Raw genomic sequence first — 18305 nt, 5'->3', positions numbered from 1 at the left:
TCAAGGACATTCTGGAGACGAGCGTCCAACACAAAGGTGCTTCTGCCATGTTGGGGAAGTGAAAGGGCCAAACAGGACTGCTTTGCATGGAGCAGTGGAAAATATGCAAGAGAGATGACATTAGATCAGATAACATTCACTTCTACAGGACCGCTATCAGCAACACCACCTTGGTTATTTCCCTCAGTGTCAGCTGATCATTATGTTTTGAACAAAACCCAAGCAATTTGTCATTGTCAGAAATTCACACTCGAGTGAGACCGGTTGAAGAGGAAGCTGACAGCTGAGCAAATAAATCTAAAATATGCCTTAACCTTGGGGACAGGAAATGTACTCCAACACCTGAAAGAGACAGATTAAACGGATTGAGGTCACTGGATTGATACGACTCCTTTTTCTTTTCTTTTGTAAAGGGACATGTTACTCTGGTCCACTCCGATGCGGTAGGTGGCGCTAATGCACCTTTCGCTGGATGCCCTCCGCCATCAACCCAGAAGAAGAAGAGCTCGTCAGAGAGGGCAGTGACGTCATTCATTCTGAAGGCGGAAGTTTTTGTTATTGTCCAGAACTTCCGGTCGCCGGGCAGTGAGCGAGGAACCCTTCCGAGTCCCGGAAAAACGCTTTTAGGAAGTTCAGTGAACGCGGAACAAGAATGACCCGTGGGCGGTCCCGTGTGGGAGGTCCCGTGTGTGGATGAACGCGGTCTTTAACGCGGTGGGACACCAACGGACCTGCTAGCTTAGCCGCCTAGCTGTGCACGAGCCACACGGTGACGGCGCTTCGTATGTCTCGTTTTGTCCCCGAGGACACTTCTCTCTGCGGTAACATGTCCAGAAGGGAAATACTGAGGACTTTGGTGAATCAGCGACTGAGCGCAGTGGCTGAAGACATATTTGAACTGTTTAACAAAACGCTAGCGGAGTACGAGCAGGAGGCCGAGCGGCAGCGCCACCTGGCGGCCTCCGGTGTGAACAACCGGACGGAAGTCGGTGGGTTCAGATCATCCACCGCGTTTCTGACTTGTGAGAGTGTAATGTTTGAAAAAGCCATTATTTAGATGATGCATATTACCTATGAAGGGTTGTACGTGTTTGTTTCTATGCTGCATGATTCCAGCTCATCTACAGAGAGCTCTCATGCTGACATACATGATCCAGCTGGGAGTATTTCAAATCATAATCAACATCTGCATTTCCTTTGCTGGCAGCGCTCTGACGCTCAGGAACGTCCCATGATTGAAAACTCTTCCCCACGTCATATGTCGCTGTGCTGTCTTTACGTCTTTCCTTGCAGATGTCCAGCAGGTGTTGGGGATAAACGAGGTCCCACGTCGGCTCCAAAAGTTGATGCCCAGTTTGAAGCAGGCAGATCCAGATCCTGCATGCCTTAAAGAGGAACCGGAGGAACCGTGGAGCGGCCAGCCTGGAGGAACCGAGAAGTCCCAGATCCAAATTGGCCGTGTGAAGACTGAGAGTCAGGACGAGCTGGACCGGGACAGTTTAAAAGGTACGTGTGGTCTCCACCGGGCGCTGAAGGATGTATGTAAAACGGATGGAAATGTGCCGATGACTGAGGATGTTGCTTTTACTTCAACACGACCACGAAATGAAGCAAACAAATCTAAATGCTGTTCAAAATGTTTTACGGTGTTTATAAAAATGTTGCAAAGTGCTAATCTGACTCTACAGACTATCTTCAGCGTTCACTGTGATTACAGTCTGGAAGCTCTTTTGGCATTAATATCTGCGTCAGCTGCTTCAGCTGCTCTAATCCCCTTGGGGATTAATAAAGTAACTAACTAACTATCTATTATCTATATCTATCTATCTATTATCTATCTATCTATATCTATCTATCTATCTATCTATTTATCTATCTAACTATCTATCTATTATCTATATCTATCTATCTATCTAACTATATCTATCTATCTATTTATCTATCTAACTATCTATCTATTATCTATATCTCTATCTAACTAACTATCTATCTATTATCTATCTATCTAACTATCTATATCTATCTATCTATTATCTATATCTCTATCTATCTATCTATCTATCTATCTATCTATCTATCTATCTATTATCTATCTATCTATCTATCTATCTATCTATCTATCTATCTATATCTATCTATTTATCTATCTATCTATCTATCTATCTATTATCTATATCTATCTATTTATCTATCTAACTATCTATCTATCTATTATCTATATCTATCTATTTATCTATCTAACTATCTATCTATCTATTATCTATATCTATCTATTTATCTATCTAACTATCTATCTATCTATTATCTATATCTCTATCTAACTATCTATCTAACTATCTATATCTATCTATATCTCTATCTATTATCTATATCTATCTATTTATCTATCTAACTATCTATCTATCTATCTAACTAACTAACTATCTATCTATTATCTATATCTATCTATCTATCTAACTAACTAACTATCTATCTATCTATCTATTTAAATGACGGACCAATCAGAGAGCAGTGGGCGTGGCTTAGTGCGGTGACATTGAAGTCGAGTTTTTATTTTGTGAAAGTGTCAGAAGGCTTTCAAAGGGAAGTATAGGAGACAGGTAATTATTTCAGGGCTAAGATTTGGTCAAATAAACTGAAATATTTATTTAATGGCAAAAATGGCTTCAGATAAGTGTAATATTTGTAATATTCCTGAAAATGTAGAACATGTTATCTTGAAGTACTTAGAGGTGCTCTTCCATCTCATACGGCAGTAAGATGATACCCCTTTGTGCTTTTATGGATTTATTATTAATTAATCATGAATATTTCTAACTATAAATTTAGCCTTAAGCATTCTGGGTTCATCGGCAGGTGAGTCTGGCTGCTGAGTCATGAAACCTGATGCCACTGGACGTCCTCACATGATGAGGAATCTCTTAACATAAAACATTACAAACCTCTATGCACACAGATGAACTGTTGTTTTTTTTTCTTTTTTCATAATCATGTCATTATTTCAAAAGTCCTGATATTTATATGACAGATGGTGACTGTCAAGATCCTTGTCTTGATGATTGTGTTGCAGAGTTCACTGCAGGCGTCCCTCGGCTGTTGGAGTGTAAACAGGAAGCTCCGTCTGAGCGGCAGGTCCGGACGCTCAGCAGCAGCAGCAGCAGGGACCCCGGGCCCCCGCACATCAAAGAGGAGCCACGGGACCCGTGGAGCTGCCAGCAGGGGGCGCAGCTTCAAGGAGAGAAGAAGAAGAACGAGACACTCACCACTCTCATTGTGAAGACTGAACACGATGAAGATGAAGCGCCGCCCTCTCAGCCTCATCAGAGACCAGTTGAAGAAAACGGAGAGGCGGAGCATCGGGACGATGAGGACCGCGGAGGATCGGACGCAGTTTCGCGTTCAGCCAGCGAGAAGACGGCGAACTCCTCCGAATGCGAGACCGACGACAGCGACGACGAGTGGAAGAGAGCGACGACGGAGCCGGCTGCGTCGCAACCAGACGGGAAGACGCATCCGGCCGACGATCCGAGCAGCGAAGACAAGACGTCCGACTCGTCTGACACCGAGTCCGAGGACAGCGACGGCGACTGGAAGTCGGGTTTGAACGCCGAAGAGGCTCCCGTGAGCTCCTCGAAACGTCCGAGGAGGGAAAGATCTCCCTGCAAGAAGCAGCTGAAGAAACGCAGGAAAACACAGTCGGAGGCTGCGACTTTCCAGAGTTCACAGTGCAGGAAGAAGTTGGGTGAGAAGGGAAACCTGAGCGAACACGTGACGAGTCGCTGCACAGAGAAGCTGCTGGACGGCTCAAAGAAAACAGGCCGAGCAGCGGTGAAGACGAAAGACACGCAGCGCGCCGCCGCGCCGCTACGCTGCTCCATCTGTGGGCAGATGTTCCAGAACAAAACACACCTGCTTTTACACACAAGAACACACAACGTACAGCCTCACCGGAGGAGTCCAACCGGAGACGAAGCAGTCGGCTGCTCGAGAGGCCGAGACAGACGGACCAATGGGATTCTTCCGTTTTAACTTTTCACACATCAGTTCGGAGAAAGATTTGTTCAAGACTCGGTTCCAACTCTCTGTATTAACAAATGTATGTTATCCTTCAAATTGATTTGTATTTAACTTATTATTTTTTTATGGACCCAATTCCACAAACAAATGTGCCGACAATAGTTTTACATTTCATATCACAGCCAAACACTCTTTTGGTCAGATTTTATGAAGTAAATATTTTCCCGGTTTGAGTGGTTTGCTGCACACGCTGCAGCGAATACACTTCTTTGATGTGTTCAAAATAAAGTGTTCACGTGATATCGGTTGACATGTGGACGCCTTGATTTTCCACACGTCACTGAGACGATAAACAAGGAGGTCTAAACAGTTGAGCTCATTAAGGCTCAGCAACCGACTTCTGTTTCCATGATGAGACAGAACTCGATTTGAGAGCCTGATTTCTTGTTTTCACCATCAGTTTTTGTGATATTTTTGTCGTAGGGCTGCTCAGGTGGACCTGAACCAACCCTTAGTTATGCTGTTATAGCCAACCTCTAGTGACACTCGGTGGTATTGCAGTTTACAGAATTACGCATTGGCCTCATTTTTTGGAGCCGGAAGCTACGTCCACTTTCCCGTGCAGTGTGATGGACAGGCGCGTCTATTTCACGGGATGCTACTGTGTTTATGATGATTGTTATGAATCTATATGAATAGTTACCTTCATATGAGCTCTGTATACTTACACAGGCTGTGTCCTGTCATCATTGTGTTTGTATGCAGTTGTCTTCACTCCTTGTGTCCCTGCAGCTGCTCTGTGGTTTGTGGCCTCACTGTTTGCATCCTTATGCTTTTTTTTTATTATTATTATTATAACGTTCTCCACCACTGCTTCTATCGGAGGTTTCTTCCTGTTAAAGGGGAGTTCTTCCTCCCAGCCGGCGCTCATGTTGAATCATTGGGGCCCTCTGTGATGTTGTGAGGACTTTGTGTGTCCACAAATGATGGTTTTTGTAAGTGTTCCTGAGCCCCTGCAGTGATTTCCACCACAGATTTGTGTCTATTTTTAATGCAGTGCCGCCTGACTGCTGTTAGGACTTCACTGTAATAAGTACCCCGAGATGACTTTGGCATGTGATTATGATGTATTTTACTTCCTTGTGCATGGATAACAATTATTCATATATTATTGTTATATGCTGTACTTAATTCACTGTAATAATAATTATGACAGCTGATGATGATAAATACCCAAAGAGAAACAAACATTTTTACAGCCACTTATTTCATACATCTTTTTCTGTTTCAGTTTTCATTTACATTACTTATTTATTTAAAATAGTAAAAAGGGCCTAAATAGGTGTAACACTGTTAACACAGTCAGTCATCCTCATTGTTTCAGTCAGATTTTCAGTATGAGTATATTCTATTGGAGTATCGGGTCTTATTTTGGCAGTGAAGACTCTTTTTATTCTGATATATATAAGTGATTTATTTAATATGTTGAGGAACTACTGCGCTTAGTCACAATTTGATGTTCTAGTCCTGCGGTTCTGTTCTAAGTAGTTGTTCTTGCAATAAACCAAATGGAATATAATAACAGGCAGATGTAAGCAGATGAATCTGTCTGCGTAGTGTGGAGGAGGACTAATTGCAGCGGACCTTTCAATGTGCAGAACACTTTTAGATTTTAGATGGACTTAAAAAGATGAGGTGGAGGAGGGGGGGCGGGGCGGTGCAGTCACGGTGACACCTTCATCGTCACGTCGGTCATGTTCTGGTCGAGCCGCCTGTTGATGTGGATGCGTCTGCCGGTTACCGACACATCGGCTCGGCTCGTGTCTGGGTTTGGATCGCCTCCCGGCCGCAGCGTCATCTTCTGATCCTCCGCTGCGGATCTCAGACGGACGCAGGGCAGCTGCAGCGTCGTGTCCCCGCCACAGCCTCCTCCTCCTCCTCCTCCTGCTGCTGCTGCTGCTGAGGACCACAACACCAGATGAGAGGTAACTAAACGTGCCGTCAGACCCCGGGGAAACATCGGTGTCTGCGGCGTGAGGGGACGACGCGCAGCGGGCCTGTGGATGTGGTGGAGCGGACTGCGTGCGGAGATCACGCCCGCGGTGCGCCACGGTTAGCTAATATTCAGAACCCACAGCCTGAGCAAGCAGCAGTCTTTGTGTTTCCAGTCACATATGACACTCCGGGTTTCCTCTGTGTGATGCAAAGTGTTGTATTAACCTGGCTGCTGCCTGACATAATGCTAACTGGAATAATCAAGGTGGCTTTCTAATATTTATAAAACTACTTCAGGTCAGATAGTGAAGTAAAATGGCATGTTTTTGAAATGGAAAAGAAGGGTAAATATATCTCAATAAAAATAATGATTCTTATATTGTTTTTACATAAATTGGCACAATCAGAGAGAATGAAGTGTAAAGCTGCTTCAATCAGGGCCATGTTTTTAGAAATATCAAGTCATGACTCTAAGAAAAATCTAGTCTTGCAACACTGCTCTCTGCTAAATAATGTAAAAATAAAAACAAGATCCAAAAGTGTCCCTAAATGTGTTTACCACAAACCAAACTGATTTATGACACAGTACATAAACTGACCAAAGAGGTCAATACAGGTGCACAAATAGTTTCACTTAAAAAAAAAAAAAAAATGCTATAATTTCCATCAACAGTTGGCCACTTAGTAAGAAGTAACGCATTTAATGCAGACTAGTTTTACAGGTGGATTAATACACAGTGCTGTCAGTGCAGGGGAAAAAAAGGGGGGGGGTGCTATGTATAATGTAAATACAACAGAAGCTCATTATTTGCTAATCATATAAACGCATATGTAATCGCTGATAAACCAAAGATAACATTTAAAATGTTGAAGTCGATAATTTTTGTTTTTGTTTTTATTGTTTTATGAAAAATATATGCTTATTTTGATTTTTTTTTTGCCAGCAACACATCTCAAAAAATTTGGGACAGGAAGGCGTTTCCCACTGTTTTGCATCACCTCTTCTTTTAACAACACTGTAAACGTCTGGGAACCAAGGAGACCAGTTGTTGGAGTTTTGAAAGTGAAATGTGGTCCCATTCTTGCCTGAAATTGGATTTGCCTAAACAGTTTGAGGTTTCCCTTGTCGTATTTTTCATTTCATGATGCGTCAAATATTTTAAATTGGTGACAGGTGAGGTTCTTGATCATGTTAATGGTTTCTACTTTGGATAGTAGAGTGTCACCAGCATTTCTGAATGCAGTGAAGTGTGTACACAGAAAATGGTTTTCGGAAGAGCAAATTACCAATGAAATATTTTACTTTTCTTTTCTAATCTCTTTAGGACATGAAAGGGGAACAAATCAGAGATTAGTCTTTTAGTGTGTATTGTTGGCACAAATGACGACACAGCAACTCTTAGAGTCATTCATTAAAAGCAGTTAGTTTAAAGTAGAAGTTTGGAGGAAAGTCTCTCTTCGGTTCACCGTTGTCGTCTATGCAGTATGCATTATTGTTTTCTGCCAGGCGGGTGCGAGCCTACTCTGGTTGACATAATGCCAGTCTGATGTATCTTCACCCAACCCTCCACTGTTTGCCTGCAGCTCCATGAAATGGAAAGCCTCGCTACCAAGTTGACAGGAAGCAACAGAAATGTTCAGCCGTGGTCTTATTTCACTCATGATTCGTCTTGTAAAACATAAAAAACACCACATAGATATGAAAAAAAGGTGGAAATGTGTTGTGCCCTCTGTAGGGCTAAACTTGTTCTCATAGAACTGGGGTTACATCCAGTAACTACACGATAACCAATATGACATTCCCTTTCCATAGTTTTATTATTAAATTATACAAATCGTTGAAATGACAAAAGTAACAAAGAAACCGAGTATGAAGTTTGATGTGCGGTGTTATGTAATTGCATCAGATCTTTTGGTCAGACATTTTTGCATCCATAATTCTTTTTTTTATTTACAGAATACAGACACCTGGAATCACACGTAGAATTCTTGTCCAAACTAAACATTTTACATTTTAAATAAGATTTCCGTTCACTATGATTTAAAGAATGGAAGATACTTGTAAATAATATAAGATATGATGTGGTGGACATAAATTAAATCCATGGTATTATTATTTTTAACAATGTGTTGTATTTCAAAAGCTTGTGATATTATCTATTGTGTCAAATCTTCATCTGATAAGGAACTAAAGCTGTTAGATAAATGCAGTGGAGCACCAAGTACAATATAGTGACCAGTAAAGTACAAGTACCTTAAAATATAAAGTATAAATGTACTTAGTTACTTGACACTGCCAGTGATCTTTGCAGTTATCAAAGTGGGTTTTTATCTGGTAGTTGTCACCTGTACTTGTTAAGAGTGATGGGAGGGGCCTGTGACACTTCAGATACAAAAACAGTTTTTGTGACACACCTGGTTGCTCTGTTAGCATATTATTATTATTTAGCACAATATTTTGCCAACTAAATGTCTGTTTGTTTGTTTTTGACTCAATATTGTAGTTGTAGATTTGTTCTTTTACTTCATGCAGTGGTCGACAAAATTCAACAAAATGTGACCCTCCAGAACTGCTCCGCTCGGACTCCTGTCATCCTTGTGTCTTTGTCTTTGTCCCCCTTGTTTGACAGACAGTGCCATGGCATCCTGATGCATCTGTCCGACCACCATGCAGTGTTCTTGGAAGTCCATGGTGCTGCTCGTGTTAGCCTCCATCGCCATCCAGTACACGGCCATCCGCACCTTCTCCACCAACCCGCTGAGCCTGCTGTGCTCCGTGGGCCTGGCGGCCACCGGCCACGCCGTCAACTGCAGCCTCAAAGATCTGGCACGAGTGGGCCCGGAGACGCTCGAGGGCTCGGACCACGGCTGCGATGAGATCGTCTCCCACACCCCCGCCGCTCCCTCCCCCTCCCCCTCCCCATCCCTCCCCTCCTACAACGCCAACAAGAGAACCCACATCCTCATTCTGGCCACCACACGGAGCGGATCCTCCTTCGTGGGTCAGCTGTTCAACCAGAATCCAGAGGTTAGATTGGGATGTGAATTAATATGATCTATTTCATATTGAATTGTCTTCAATTATGATGGTTATGTTTTCCAAAGTCCCTAAAATGGTTTTGATTTCCCCAGGAAAATTCGGTTATGCAAAATGAACTGTCATGGTCATGTACTGTCTTTGCTATATTTTCGTATCCCAGGTCTTCTACCTGTTCGAGCCTCTCTACCACGTCCAGTTGGCTCTTCTTCCTCGGCTGGCGCAGAGTCGAAACCTGGCTGAGAGGAAAGTGATGCTGGGAGCAGCCAGAGACCTGTTGAGGTCTCTGTACCACTGTCACCTCAACAGCCTGGAAAGTTACATACAACCCCGGCCTGCCAAGCACTCCACCGACAAGCTGTTCAGACGAGGAGCCAGTAAGGACACGCGTCAGCGACACGTCCACTTCTTTCACAGCTTATGTCAGCAATGCTTTGCTGTTCTGTCAGTTTCTGATATGACACGTGTCCTTTCGTCAGGCCGGTCTCTGTGCTCCCCGCCTGTGTGTGAGCTTCCTCTGGGTCCGAAGGAGCAGAGCCTGGTGTTGGCAGACGAGGGAGAGTGCGCGAGGAAGTGTGGGCCACTCAATGTGTCGCTGGCTGCTGACGCCTGCAGAGCCACGCGCCACGCCGCCATCAAGACCGTCCGGATTCCCCAGATCAGCGACCTCAGAGCGCTGATCGAAGACCCAAGACTCAACCTGAAGGTAGAGAAATGATTACTCTTATATTTAATACAACATCAATTTTAATTTTGAGCTGGAGACTAAATGAGGACTAGTAACTCGACTTTGACTCGTCAGCAAAGAGACTCGACTGGCTTGAGACTGGACTTCCTTAAGGATTTGACTTGGGTTGAGAAAACCCAGTGGAGTCTTGACTCAGTCGCCCATAATACACTTGGTGCTTTAACGTTTGTGAACCCTTAAAAATGTTCTACATTTCTGCATAAATATGACAAAAACGTCACCAGATTTTCACACAAGTCCTAAAAAGTAAGTAAAGAGAATCCCGTTAAACAAATGAGACACAAATATCATACTTGGTCAGTTATTTATTTAGGTAGGTAGGTAGGTAGGTATATACTTTATTAATCCCCGAGGGGAAATTTTTTCGCCACAGCAGCATACATACAGGAGCAATAATAGAAACAATAGAATAAAATAATAATAGAATAGAATAATATAATAGAAAAGCAATAAAATAAAAAATATAAATATAAAATATAAAATGCACAGTACATACAGTATATATACAGTACATTAAATATCTATATATATTATATACAACAAATCAATAAACACAGTCATACAGTACAGTATATATCTATATATATAATATACAAGCAACCAAGAAACACAGTCAACAGTGTTTTTGTACTGTGATGGATTTTGCCAGAGGTGAGTTATTGTAAAGTCTTATGGCAGTGGGCAGGAATGATCTCCTGTATCAGGAATGATCTCCTGTATCAGGAATGATCTCCTGTATCTGGAATGATCTCCTGTATCTGGAATGATCTCCTGTATCTGGAATGATCTCCTGTATCTGGAATGATCTCCTGTATCAGGAATGATCTCCTGTATCAGGAATGATCTCCTGTATCAGGAATGATCTCCTGTATCTGTCCTTGTGACAGCGGAGCTGGAGGAATCTTTTAGAGAAAGTCCTCCTCTGTCCCTGCAGCAGGTGGTTGAGAGGGTGGACAGGATTATCCAAGATGGACAATAGTTTGATCAGCGTCCTCCTCTCCACCACCTTTTCCAGACTATCTAGTTTGTAGACGATGATGGAGCCGGCCTTCTTAACCAGTTTGTTGAGTTTGTTGGTGTCTCCGGCTCCAATGCTGCTCCCCCAGCAGACCCCAGTGAAGTACAAAGCACTGGCCACAACAGATGGTAGAACATCTCCAACATCTTGCTGCACACATTGAAGGATCGACGTTTCCTCAAGAAAAAGAGTCGACTCATCACCTTCTTGTGGACAGCGCTGATGTTGGTCTTCCAGTTCAGTCTGTTGTCATGGAGACACCAGGTACTTGTACTCCTCCACCATGTCCACCTCCTCTCCCAGAACTCTCAGCGGTTGTGGAGCCGTCGTCTTCCTCCTGAAGTCAACCACCATCTCTCTGGTCTTGGCCACGTTCAGGAGCAGGTGATTTCTTCCCGCCCACTCCACAAAGTCCTCCACTACTGCCCTGTACTCGTCCTCCCGTCCATCCCTTATACATCCGACCACTGCAGAGTCATCAGAGAACTTCTGCAGATGTCTTGACTCTGAGTTGTTCTGGAAGTCAGTGGTGTAGAAGGTGAACAGAAAGGGAGACAGAACAGTTCCCTGAGGAGCTCCAGTACCACTGACCACCGTATCAGACAGCACACTGCCCAGACGGACAAACTGTGGTCTGCCTGTCAGGTAGTCATTGATCCAGGAGACGGTGGACATGTCCACCCCCACCACCCGCAGCTTCTTACTCAGCAGCAGTGGTTGGATGGTGTTGAATGCACTGGAGAAGTTAGGGAAGTTATCCAATGTTACATCTCTGTAAATGGCAAAAGTACGTGAAGAGTTACTGTCAGTGACTGCTGAGACCTCCTTGTGCAGCAAGAACTGCAACTAAAGGTTGACAGTAGATATCGATGTCATGCTCATCAGCTCGGAGGACTTTCAGTCCTTTCCTCCTGCAGAGCAGCTTCAGCTCTGGATGGGTTTCCTCATACGAACGGCTGCTTCAGGTCCTTCCAGGTCTGTTGGATTCATGTCAGGACTTGGCTGTTTAACAACATCAACTTTATTCTTCTTAAATCAATAACCAATAATCACATCGTTCCACACTTGTGTGCTTTGGGCCGTTGTCGGGCTGCGTGACCCACTTCCTCTGAGATTCAGTTCACCGACAGATGTCCTGACATTTTTCTTTAGAAGTCCCTGTTATAATTCAGAATTACTGATTTACTGAGATTTTTGACCACTTCTCTGTGAAAAACTCCTCCCGTTGCAGGATGTTTGATGTTTTCAGTACATGTCAATGGGATTCCTATCATAACCCTCCATCTCTTCTTTTGGAGGCCTTCCTTTGTGGATCTGTTTGTGTGCTGGGGATCATCATCCTATTAAAAGTTCCACGTCAACTTTCAGACAGATGCCCTCACATTATATTAAATACATATCTTTGATAAAAATGGAGAATTCATAGTTGATTTAAAGTCCGTCTCTGAGGGAGCAGAGCCAAAACAAACCCTGACACTTCCACCACCATGCTTCTCACTTGTTCTGTGGTTCTTCTCTTTGTTCCGTCCCAAACATGTCTTCTGTTTCTGTGACGAAACAACTCGATCCTTTATTCATCCGTCAAGATCAAATTATTCCAAAAGGCTCTTTGCTTTTATGTTCACTGGCAAACGGCTGTTCAATTTTGTATAATCTTCTGCTTTCAGACACATGTCATTGTCCACGACACCAACATTTTCTGAGCTACCTTCAGATCCTGTCAGGAAATTAGAGCAGCCAGTCCTGGACAAATGGTCAGTTGTTTTAAATCTATAGCATGTATAGATGCATCCAGAGGCCCAGGACACACTGCCTGCATGGTGTGTGTGTGTGTGTGTGTGTGTGTGTGTGTGTGTGTGTGTGTGTGTGTGTGTGTGTGTGTGTGTGTGTGTGTGTGTGTGTGTGTGTGTGTGTGTGTGTGTGTGTGTGTGTGTGTGTCAGCTGCAGCGCTGCTCCCGCCAGCCCCCCACATTGAGTTTCCTTTGGATAACAGCCATCACTAATCGAATGTTTGAGGTCCGAGTCGTAACCAAAAAGCAGTCACGTGATTTTTGTTTACCCGCGTTCAGAGCGAGACACACAGACACAGAGAGGGAAACATACTGCCCTCCACCTTTTAAAGTATCGATATTAATATAACCAGAGCCTGCTTTGGGTTTCTGCTACGACTGTTTAGTACAAATGTGCTGACGGATCTTTTCTCTCTATATTTGCACGCGTCTCTAACCTGCTAACGTGAGCGTCGACATGAAAACCAAAACGTCCCGTATAATAATAATTGCCATGGGATGTACTTCCTTTTTAACATGACTGTGTATCTATTATTGCCCCAAAACGATGGAGTCAGTTTATTCATGTGTTTGCATTTTGTGTAAAAGCAGTGAAAATGTCGTCGCTGTAGAAAGTTTGGTTTGAAGCGATATGAAACACTGTTACATAGAAATACTGATATCTGACGCCGTGGTTCTCCCCAGTTGGACTTCCAGTGAGTACGCACGTGTTTAATGGTTGCAACAGCAGACGCATTCGATAATGAGGACGCGGTGAGCAGCTGATTAATTCCGTCTGACTGGTATTGACCGGTCAGTGTGGTGTGACTGAGTCACGAGACGTCACTTGACAGCTCTCCGCTAGCTGAGGACACGGAGGACTGGACGGCGGAAGGTTCGACGGGCAGTCGATGCACTTCATAAATTGGCATTGATTGAACACGCGGTGACAACGAGTTCAGTCGAGTAAATCACGCCAGTTAACTTTTGACACGGCACGCCTGAATTAAAACCCATAACCAGCTCATGAAGCTCGTTCAGATGCTGCTGACAGTGTGCTAACAGTGGGAATCGAACATGTGTAACGCCTTGAAAATGAAAGGAATCTGCATTGAAAGTTTTATAAAAATCCAGAAAAAGAACACTATATTAAATCAAATCGAGGACTCAACACACATCGTTCCCGTATGTCTTAATATGAGTGTCACTTATCATCTGAGAAAGCCCATGGTTTATATTGATTGTATTGGTGGTTATGAAACTTGGTGGGTGAGCAGTCCAACCATTTATTATACGCAATATCGAAGTCAAAAACAATATGATCAGTTGGGTATTTCAATTTCAGATCCTTGATAAGATTATTGATTTGTGCTGTCGATCTTATCAGTCTATTGTGAAACCTTTTCTCTCGTGGTTTCGTTTTCTTACCGGACTCTCCACTCTCACATCGTCATCCTCTGTCCTGATTTTTGGGACTTTTGGCCACTTGTGCAGTAATGACAGTGTTCGTCATGAATCACTTATCGTGTAACCCTCCTCACTTTAGGTTCGAAAGGAGTTCATAACTGCAACTTTACTTTACCTTTAAATCACGAAACAATGCAATATTAAACAATAACTCATTTAAAACTGGAACCTTCCAGCTAAAGAAAACTATCCATGATCGTATCAACTGTCCTTTAAAGAAGAAGTTTGGTTTGATTTGTTGATTTCCTTCCTCCCCGCTCATCATCCTCAGGTGGTCCAGCTTGTTCGTGACCCACGTGGCATCCTGGCGTCTCGTATTGAGACATTTCGAGACACGTACAGGCTGTGGCGTCTGTGGAGAGCGACCGGGCGTCGACCCCACAACCTGGACCTGGGACAGATCAACACTGTGTGCGAGGACTTCCTGCGGTCCGTGTCCACGGGCCTGGCCAGGCCCCCCTGGCTCAAAGGGAGGTACATGCTGCTCAGGTGAGCCTTCACCCCGATGAACTACTCAGATCCATTCACCTTCAACCAGGGAGGCTGTTTGTCAGCAGGATGATGAGAACATGAATGAAACTTAGGTTTCTGGAGTACTAGTTTGCTCTTCATTTCTGCTTTTCTTAGACTTTATTTTGTCCTTGTTTTGTTATAAAGTTACTTCTTTTTGAACTAAAATAACATTTAAAATGACGTTTGTTCACATTTTCTTTGTGCGGTCACGATAATAATCACTGTTGTTATTACCGACACTAACTTCGGACTTATTCTCCTGTTTCTGTTCCTCTTCACTGAATGATACCTTCTCCTGCGGTCAGGTACGAGGACTTGGCCAGGTTTCCTCTCCAGAAGACCCGGGAGCTCTACAGCTTCCTCGGCCTGGTTCTGAACCACAATGTGGAGGATTGGATCATCAACAACACTCGGGGCAGCAGCGATCTGTCCTCCCGGCAGAAGTTCACCACGGTTCGGGACTCGGCAGCGAACGCGGAGAACTGGAGGGTGAAGCTCTCCTTCGACATGGTGGTTTACACCCAGACTGTCTGCCAGCCTCTTCTGGGGCTCCTCGGGTACAAGGCGGTCTTCCGCCCCAGAGAACTCAGAAACCTCTCACACTCTTTAGTGGAGGACAGGACGTTCCTCCCGTTTTTATAAGCTGATTGAATCCATTGTTGGTTCAAGAAAGCAGGAAGAACAGGACAGAACTGCAGTTTATGGAGCCGAGATGATGTAATCAGAGCTGTGATCTGGAGGAAGAACTGGATCGCTCCGTTTAAAACAATCTGAAATCCTCTCCCTGACATCAGTGTTATTTTGGGACCTGGAGAGGTCAGGCAGTCTCTTCTTTGTTTATTTGTTTGTTCATTCATTGATTTACCCCAATCAACTACCTCAGTTGTAGTCTTTTCCCCATTAAGTACAATTGGTCATATTTGAGCCGCATTATAGATATAAATACACTACAACTTGGTTTTACTTACCTTGGGTTGTTAGCACTTACTTGTTTTCGTCATTTATAAAATTATTTGTCATAATTCTCTATCCAGGCGAATATTTCACGTTTCTGTTCTCATCAAAGTGAGCAGCTCCACCGGTTTGCAGTCGAATGAGATGGACCGATGTCATATGTGGGAGTTTTTCAGCTATTTCAGACCAACTGAAGACTTTTACACCCTCTGTTTGCTTTGGAAGTCGTGTCACAGCTTTTCTTTTCTGCAGCCGTGGCCGCGTGATCTGAAGGCCAACGTTTTCCAGCAGGGTGTCGTCTGACATCTTCTGGCTTTCCTGTTAGAGATATCGGCCTGGAAAACTACCTGTGTGTTCTCATTAGTGTGACCAGGTGTCACGCTTTATGCCTCGTCCCACGTCCCACGTATTCAGACGACGTCCCGCATTTCGATTGGTACTTATTTCTAGTAAACGCTGCAGGAGAGAAGCTTTTCTAAAACCTGTCTTTTGCCTGAAGGCTGTGAAGACAGCAGGAAGGCTGTTATCGTGGGCTGTTTGATGTCAGTCAGACTGTGTATACGTGGCTCCACTGCAGGTTAGTCTTTCACTGTCTTTGCTGTCATCGTTCTCGACCACAAGCTGAGCTGCAGAATATGAAGAAAACCCCCGGAAAGAAAAGGATATTCAGCGTCTGTTACGCTTCATAACTGCGTGAAGACGGTAGAAGACGATTCTCAGAGTGTTTTGCTTATTTTTGTCAGAGTTATATCTCAAATGTACGTCGTGAAGCGACACAGTACAAGTGAGTGTCACTATGAATGTGTGGCACAAAAAGAGATTGAGAAAGATGAGGAAACGGCATCTAAAATAACTCCTGCTGTCCTGCTACTGTTCATAGAAGCAGGGTTGAGGCAGCTGAGGGAACTACAGTGTGTGTGATTCCCTCCTCAGTCCTTCGGCTACCTGGACATGTTTCAGTGTGTTGTGCCTTCTAAAAAGCTTCGTCATTTGATGCCGTGTTTCAGTTCTGCTGATTCATGAATGGCACAGAAATCAGGTATATTTTCACTCACTGTTGTCATCAAAATCCTCCAATCAAACAAACGACAGCTCCGAAACAATCCGGCTACGGCACCTTTATGTTTTCACGCTCTTTTCTATCGTTGTTGTCTACAGTGGAACAGTCACACAACACTGCCACCGTGAGGTCAAAGTGGAAATAATAACATTTCCCTGTATCATTTTCAGCCAGCATGTTACAAAAAAAAAAATACAGTTAAACAGTGGCGGTCACTGAACACCTGATTTTGCATTTGAGGGTTGAGGAGTCCCTGAATCAAACATGATTCATCATGTTTTAGTTGTATGTGGACGTACACTCTTGGTTTGATTTCATTTATTGACCGCAGCACCATGTTTCACTGATGATTTTGAAAGATGTATGAAAGTGCTGCTGCCAGAGCAAAGTTATTTTTAAATTTTGATTGTTTTAAAGACAAAAAAAAAAAATCCTCTGAACAAGATTGTTTTTCATGTCGTAAAAAAATATTTTCACGCAGTAATGACGTGTGCGTCTCATTACTGTACGACAAACGACTTGTCATTGTACAATACAATTTATATAAAGTTATATTTATTTATGTGTATCAAGAAACTTCCTCGTAGTTTCACAAAATCAAATTCATAAATGGACTTTTTCCTTTTTTTTCTTTTTTTTTTTTTTTACAGATTTACCATTTTAATGGTTATATAGAAAAACTTGTGCCACAAAATGTGTACTTTCAAAACTGTCCGGCCATCATCACAGACCGAATCCTGTTACTCCATCTAATTATTATTATTATTTTCTTGATAAATTGACCTTGAATTCATGTAAGAAGTGATTTGTTGTGTTGATATACAATATTATTTCTGGTAGTTTTTAGTTTCCAATTAAACATGTTTGGATTTCTCTGATCAAAGAGCCTCCTCCTCATTCAGATGAAGGAACACTAGTTGTAGTGAGTTCAGTGGAGGATGGTGGAGGTGACGGAGCTGAATCCAGCCTGAAGATCCCGGACACAAAGAACAAAGTTAGTTTGAGGAATTTACCCAGAATAACTAACTGATGTTCGGTCGAGGAGTGGCTCTTGAGCCGGGGTCTTAATGTCGGGAGTGGTGAGTGTAGATGAGAGGTAGGTGTGACATCAGTCAGTTGCTCATCTGCCAGCAAGTGACAACTAACCATGACATCGTGCATTTGTAAGCTGCTATTTCCAAGCCTCCAGTTCGGCATTTTGGGCGTCGCCATCTTGTTTTTTGGGGGCCAGAAGTGACCATATACGGCCAAGCTGGGGAGGAGTGAGCGGTGGAAGCTCCGCCCACCTATAGTGAAAACCTGACTGCACCCCAGGCATGTCAATCAAAGCAGACAACCCCTCAAATATAGCACTCTCAGACCCCAAATATCTGATCAATTATGGAGTTATGTTGAGACGGACCACCAGAACACGGGTCAGAAGGAGGGAATTTAGCAAATGACGGCAGAATGACTCGTGTGAAAAAATGATTGACTTCAAATCTCACGAGACTATCTGAATGGAAGTCTATGGAGCCGCAGGCTTTTTGGAGCCAACCCCTAGTGGAGCTCGGTGGTATTGCGGTTTAAGGCACTTTTGCATCGGCTTCACTTTTCAGACTCAAAGACTTTGTCCACTTTTATATACAGTTTACCGCATCTCAGGTCTCACAGCCTCCACTAGGGGAGGTCTGCAGGTGTGAATAAAAAAAAAAAAACGACTTCACAGAAAAAAAAAACTGTTTTTT

At 43.4% G+C, this 18305-nt stretch overlaps 2 protein-coding genes across 2 annotated transcripts; both read left to right on the top strand.

Moving 5' to 3' along the window:
• Nucleotides 1-557: 557 nt before the first annotated feature.
• Nucleotides 558-5289, top strand: LOC138633415 (uncharacterized). The gene is made up of 3 exons (XM_069719629.1): nt 558-989; nt 1294-1506; nt 3071-5289. Exons 1-3 carry the CDS (start codon nt 785-787, stop codon nt 4027-4029), a joined length of 1377 nt encoding a protein of 458 aa, XP_069575730.1. The 5' UTR covers nt 558-784; the 3' UTR covers nt 4030-5289.
• Nucleotides 5290-5779: 490 nt separating this feature from the next.
• Nucleotides 5780-17455, top strand: LOC138633418 (carbohydrate sulfotransferase 1-like). The gene is made up of 6 exons (XM_069719635.1): nt 5780-6002; nt 8643-9040; nt 9213-9426; nt 9529-9755; nt 14323-14540; nt 14870-17455. The coding sequence occupies exons 2-6, from the start codon at nt 8681-8683 to the stop codon at nt 15204-15206; spliced, it is 1356 nt and encodes a 451-aa protein (XP_069575736.1). The 5' UTR covers nt 5780-6002; nt 8643-8680; the 3' UTR covers nt 15207-17455.
• The last annotated feature ends 850 nt before the right edge of the window (nt 17456-18305 follow it).

This window comes from Brachyistius frenatus, unplaced genomic scaffold, assembly GCF_029030835.1.
Source record: "Brachyistius frenatus isolate BFR_SWC_R1_liver_20210118 unplaced genomic scaffold, ASM2903083v1 Contig_219, whole genome shotgun sequence".
In the NCBI taxonomy this organism is placed as follows: domain Eukaryota; kingdom Metazoa; phylum Chordata; class Actinopteri; family Embiotocidae; genus Brachyistius; species Brachyistius frenatus.
Note: the sequence above shows the minus strand (reverse complement) of the source record. Positions and strands in the feature narration are given on the sequence as shown.

Coding starts and splice junctions, on each gene's coding strand:
- LOC138633415 (XM_069719629.1), top strand. CDS start 785: ATGTCTCGTTTTGTCCCCGAGGACACTTCTCTCTGCGGTAACATGTCC. Junction 990..1,293: donor GAACAACCGGACGGAAGTCG/GTGGGTTCAGAT, acceptor CTTTCCTTGCAG/ATGTCCAGCAGGTGTTGGGG. Junction 1,507..3,070: donor GGACCGGGACAGTTTAAAAG/GTACGTGTGGTC, acceptor ATTGTGTTGCAG/AGTTCACTGCAGGCGTCCCT.
- LOC138633418 (XM_069719635.1), top strand. CDS start 8,681: ATGCAGTGTTCTTGGAAGTCCATGGTGCTGCTCGTGTTAGCCTCCATC. Junction 9,427..9,528: donor GCTGTTCAGACGAGGAGCCA/GTAAGGACACGC, acceptor TCCTTTCGTCAG/GCCGGTCTCTGTGCTCCCCG. Junction 9,756..14,322: donor ACCCAAGACTCAACCTGAAG/GTAGAGAAATGA, acceptor CATCATCCTCAG/GTGGTCCAGCTTGTTCGTGA.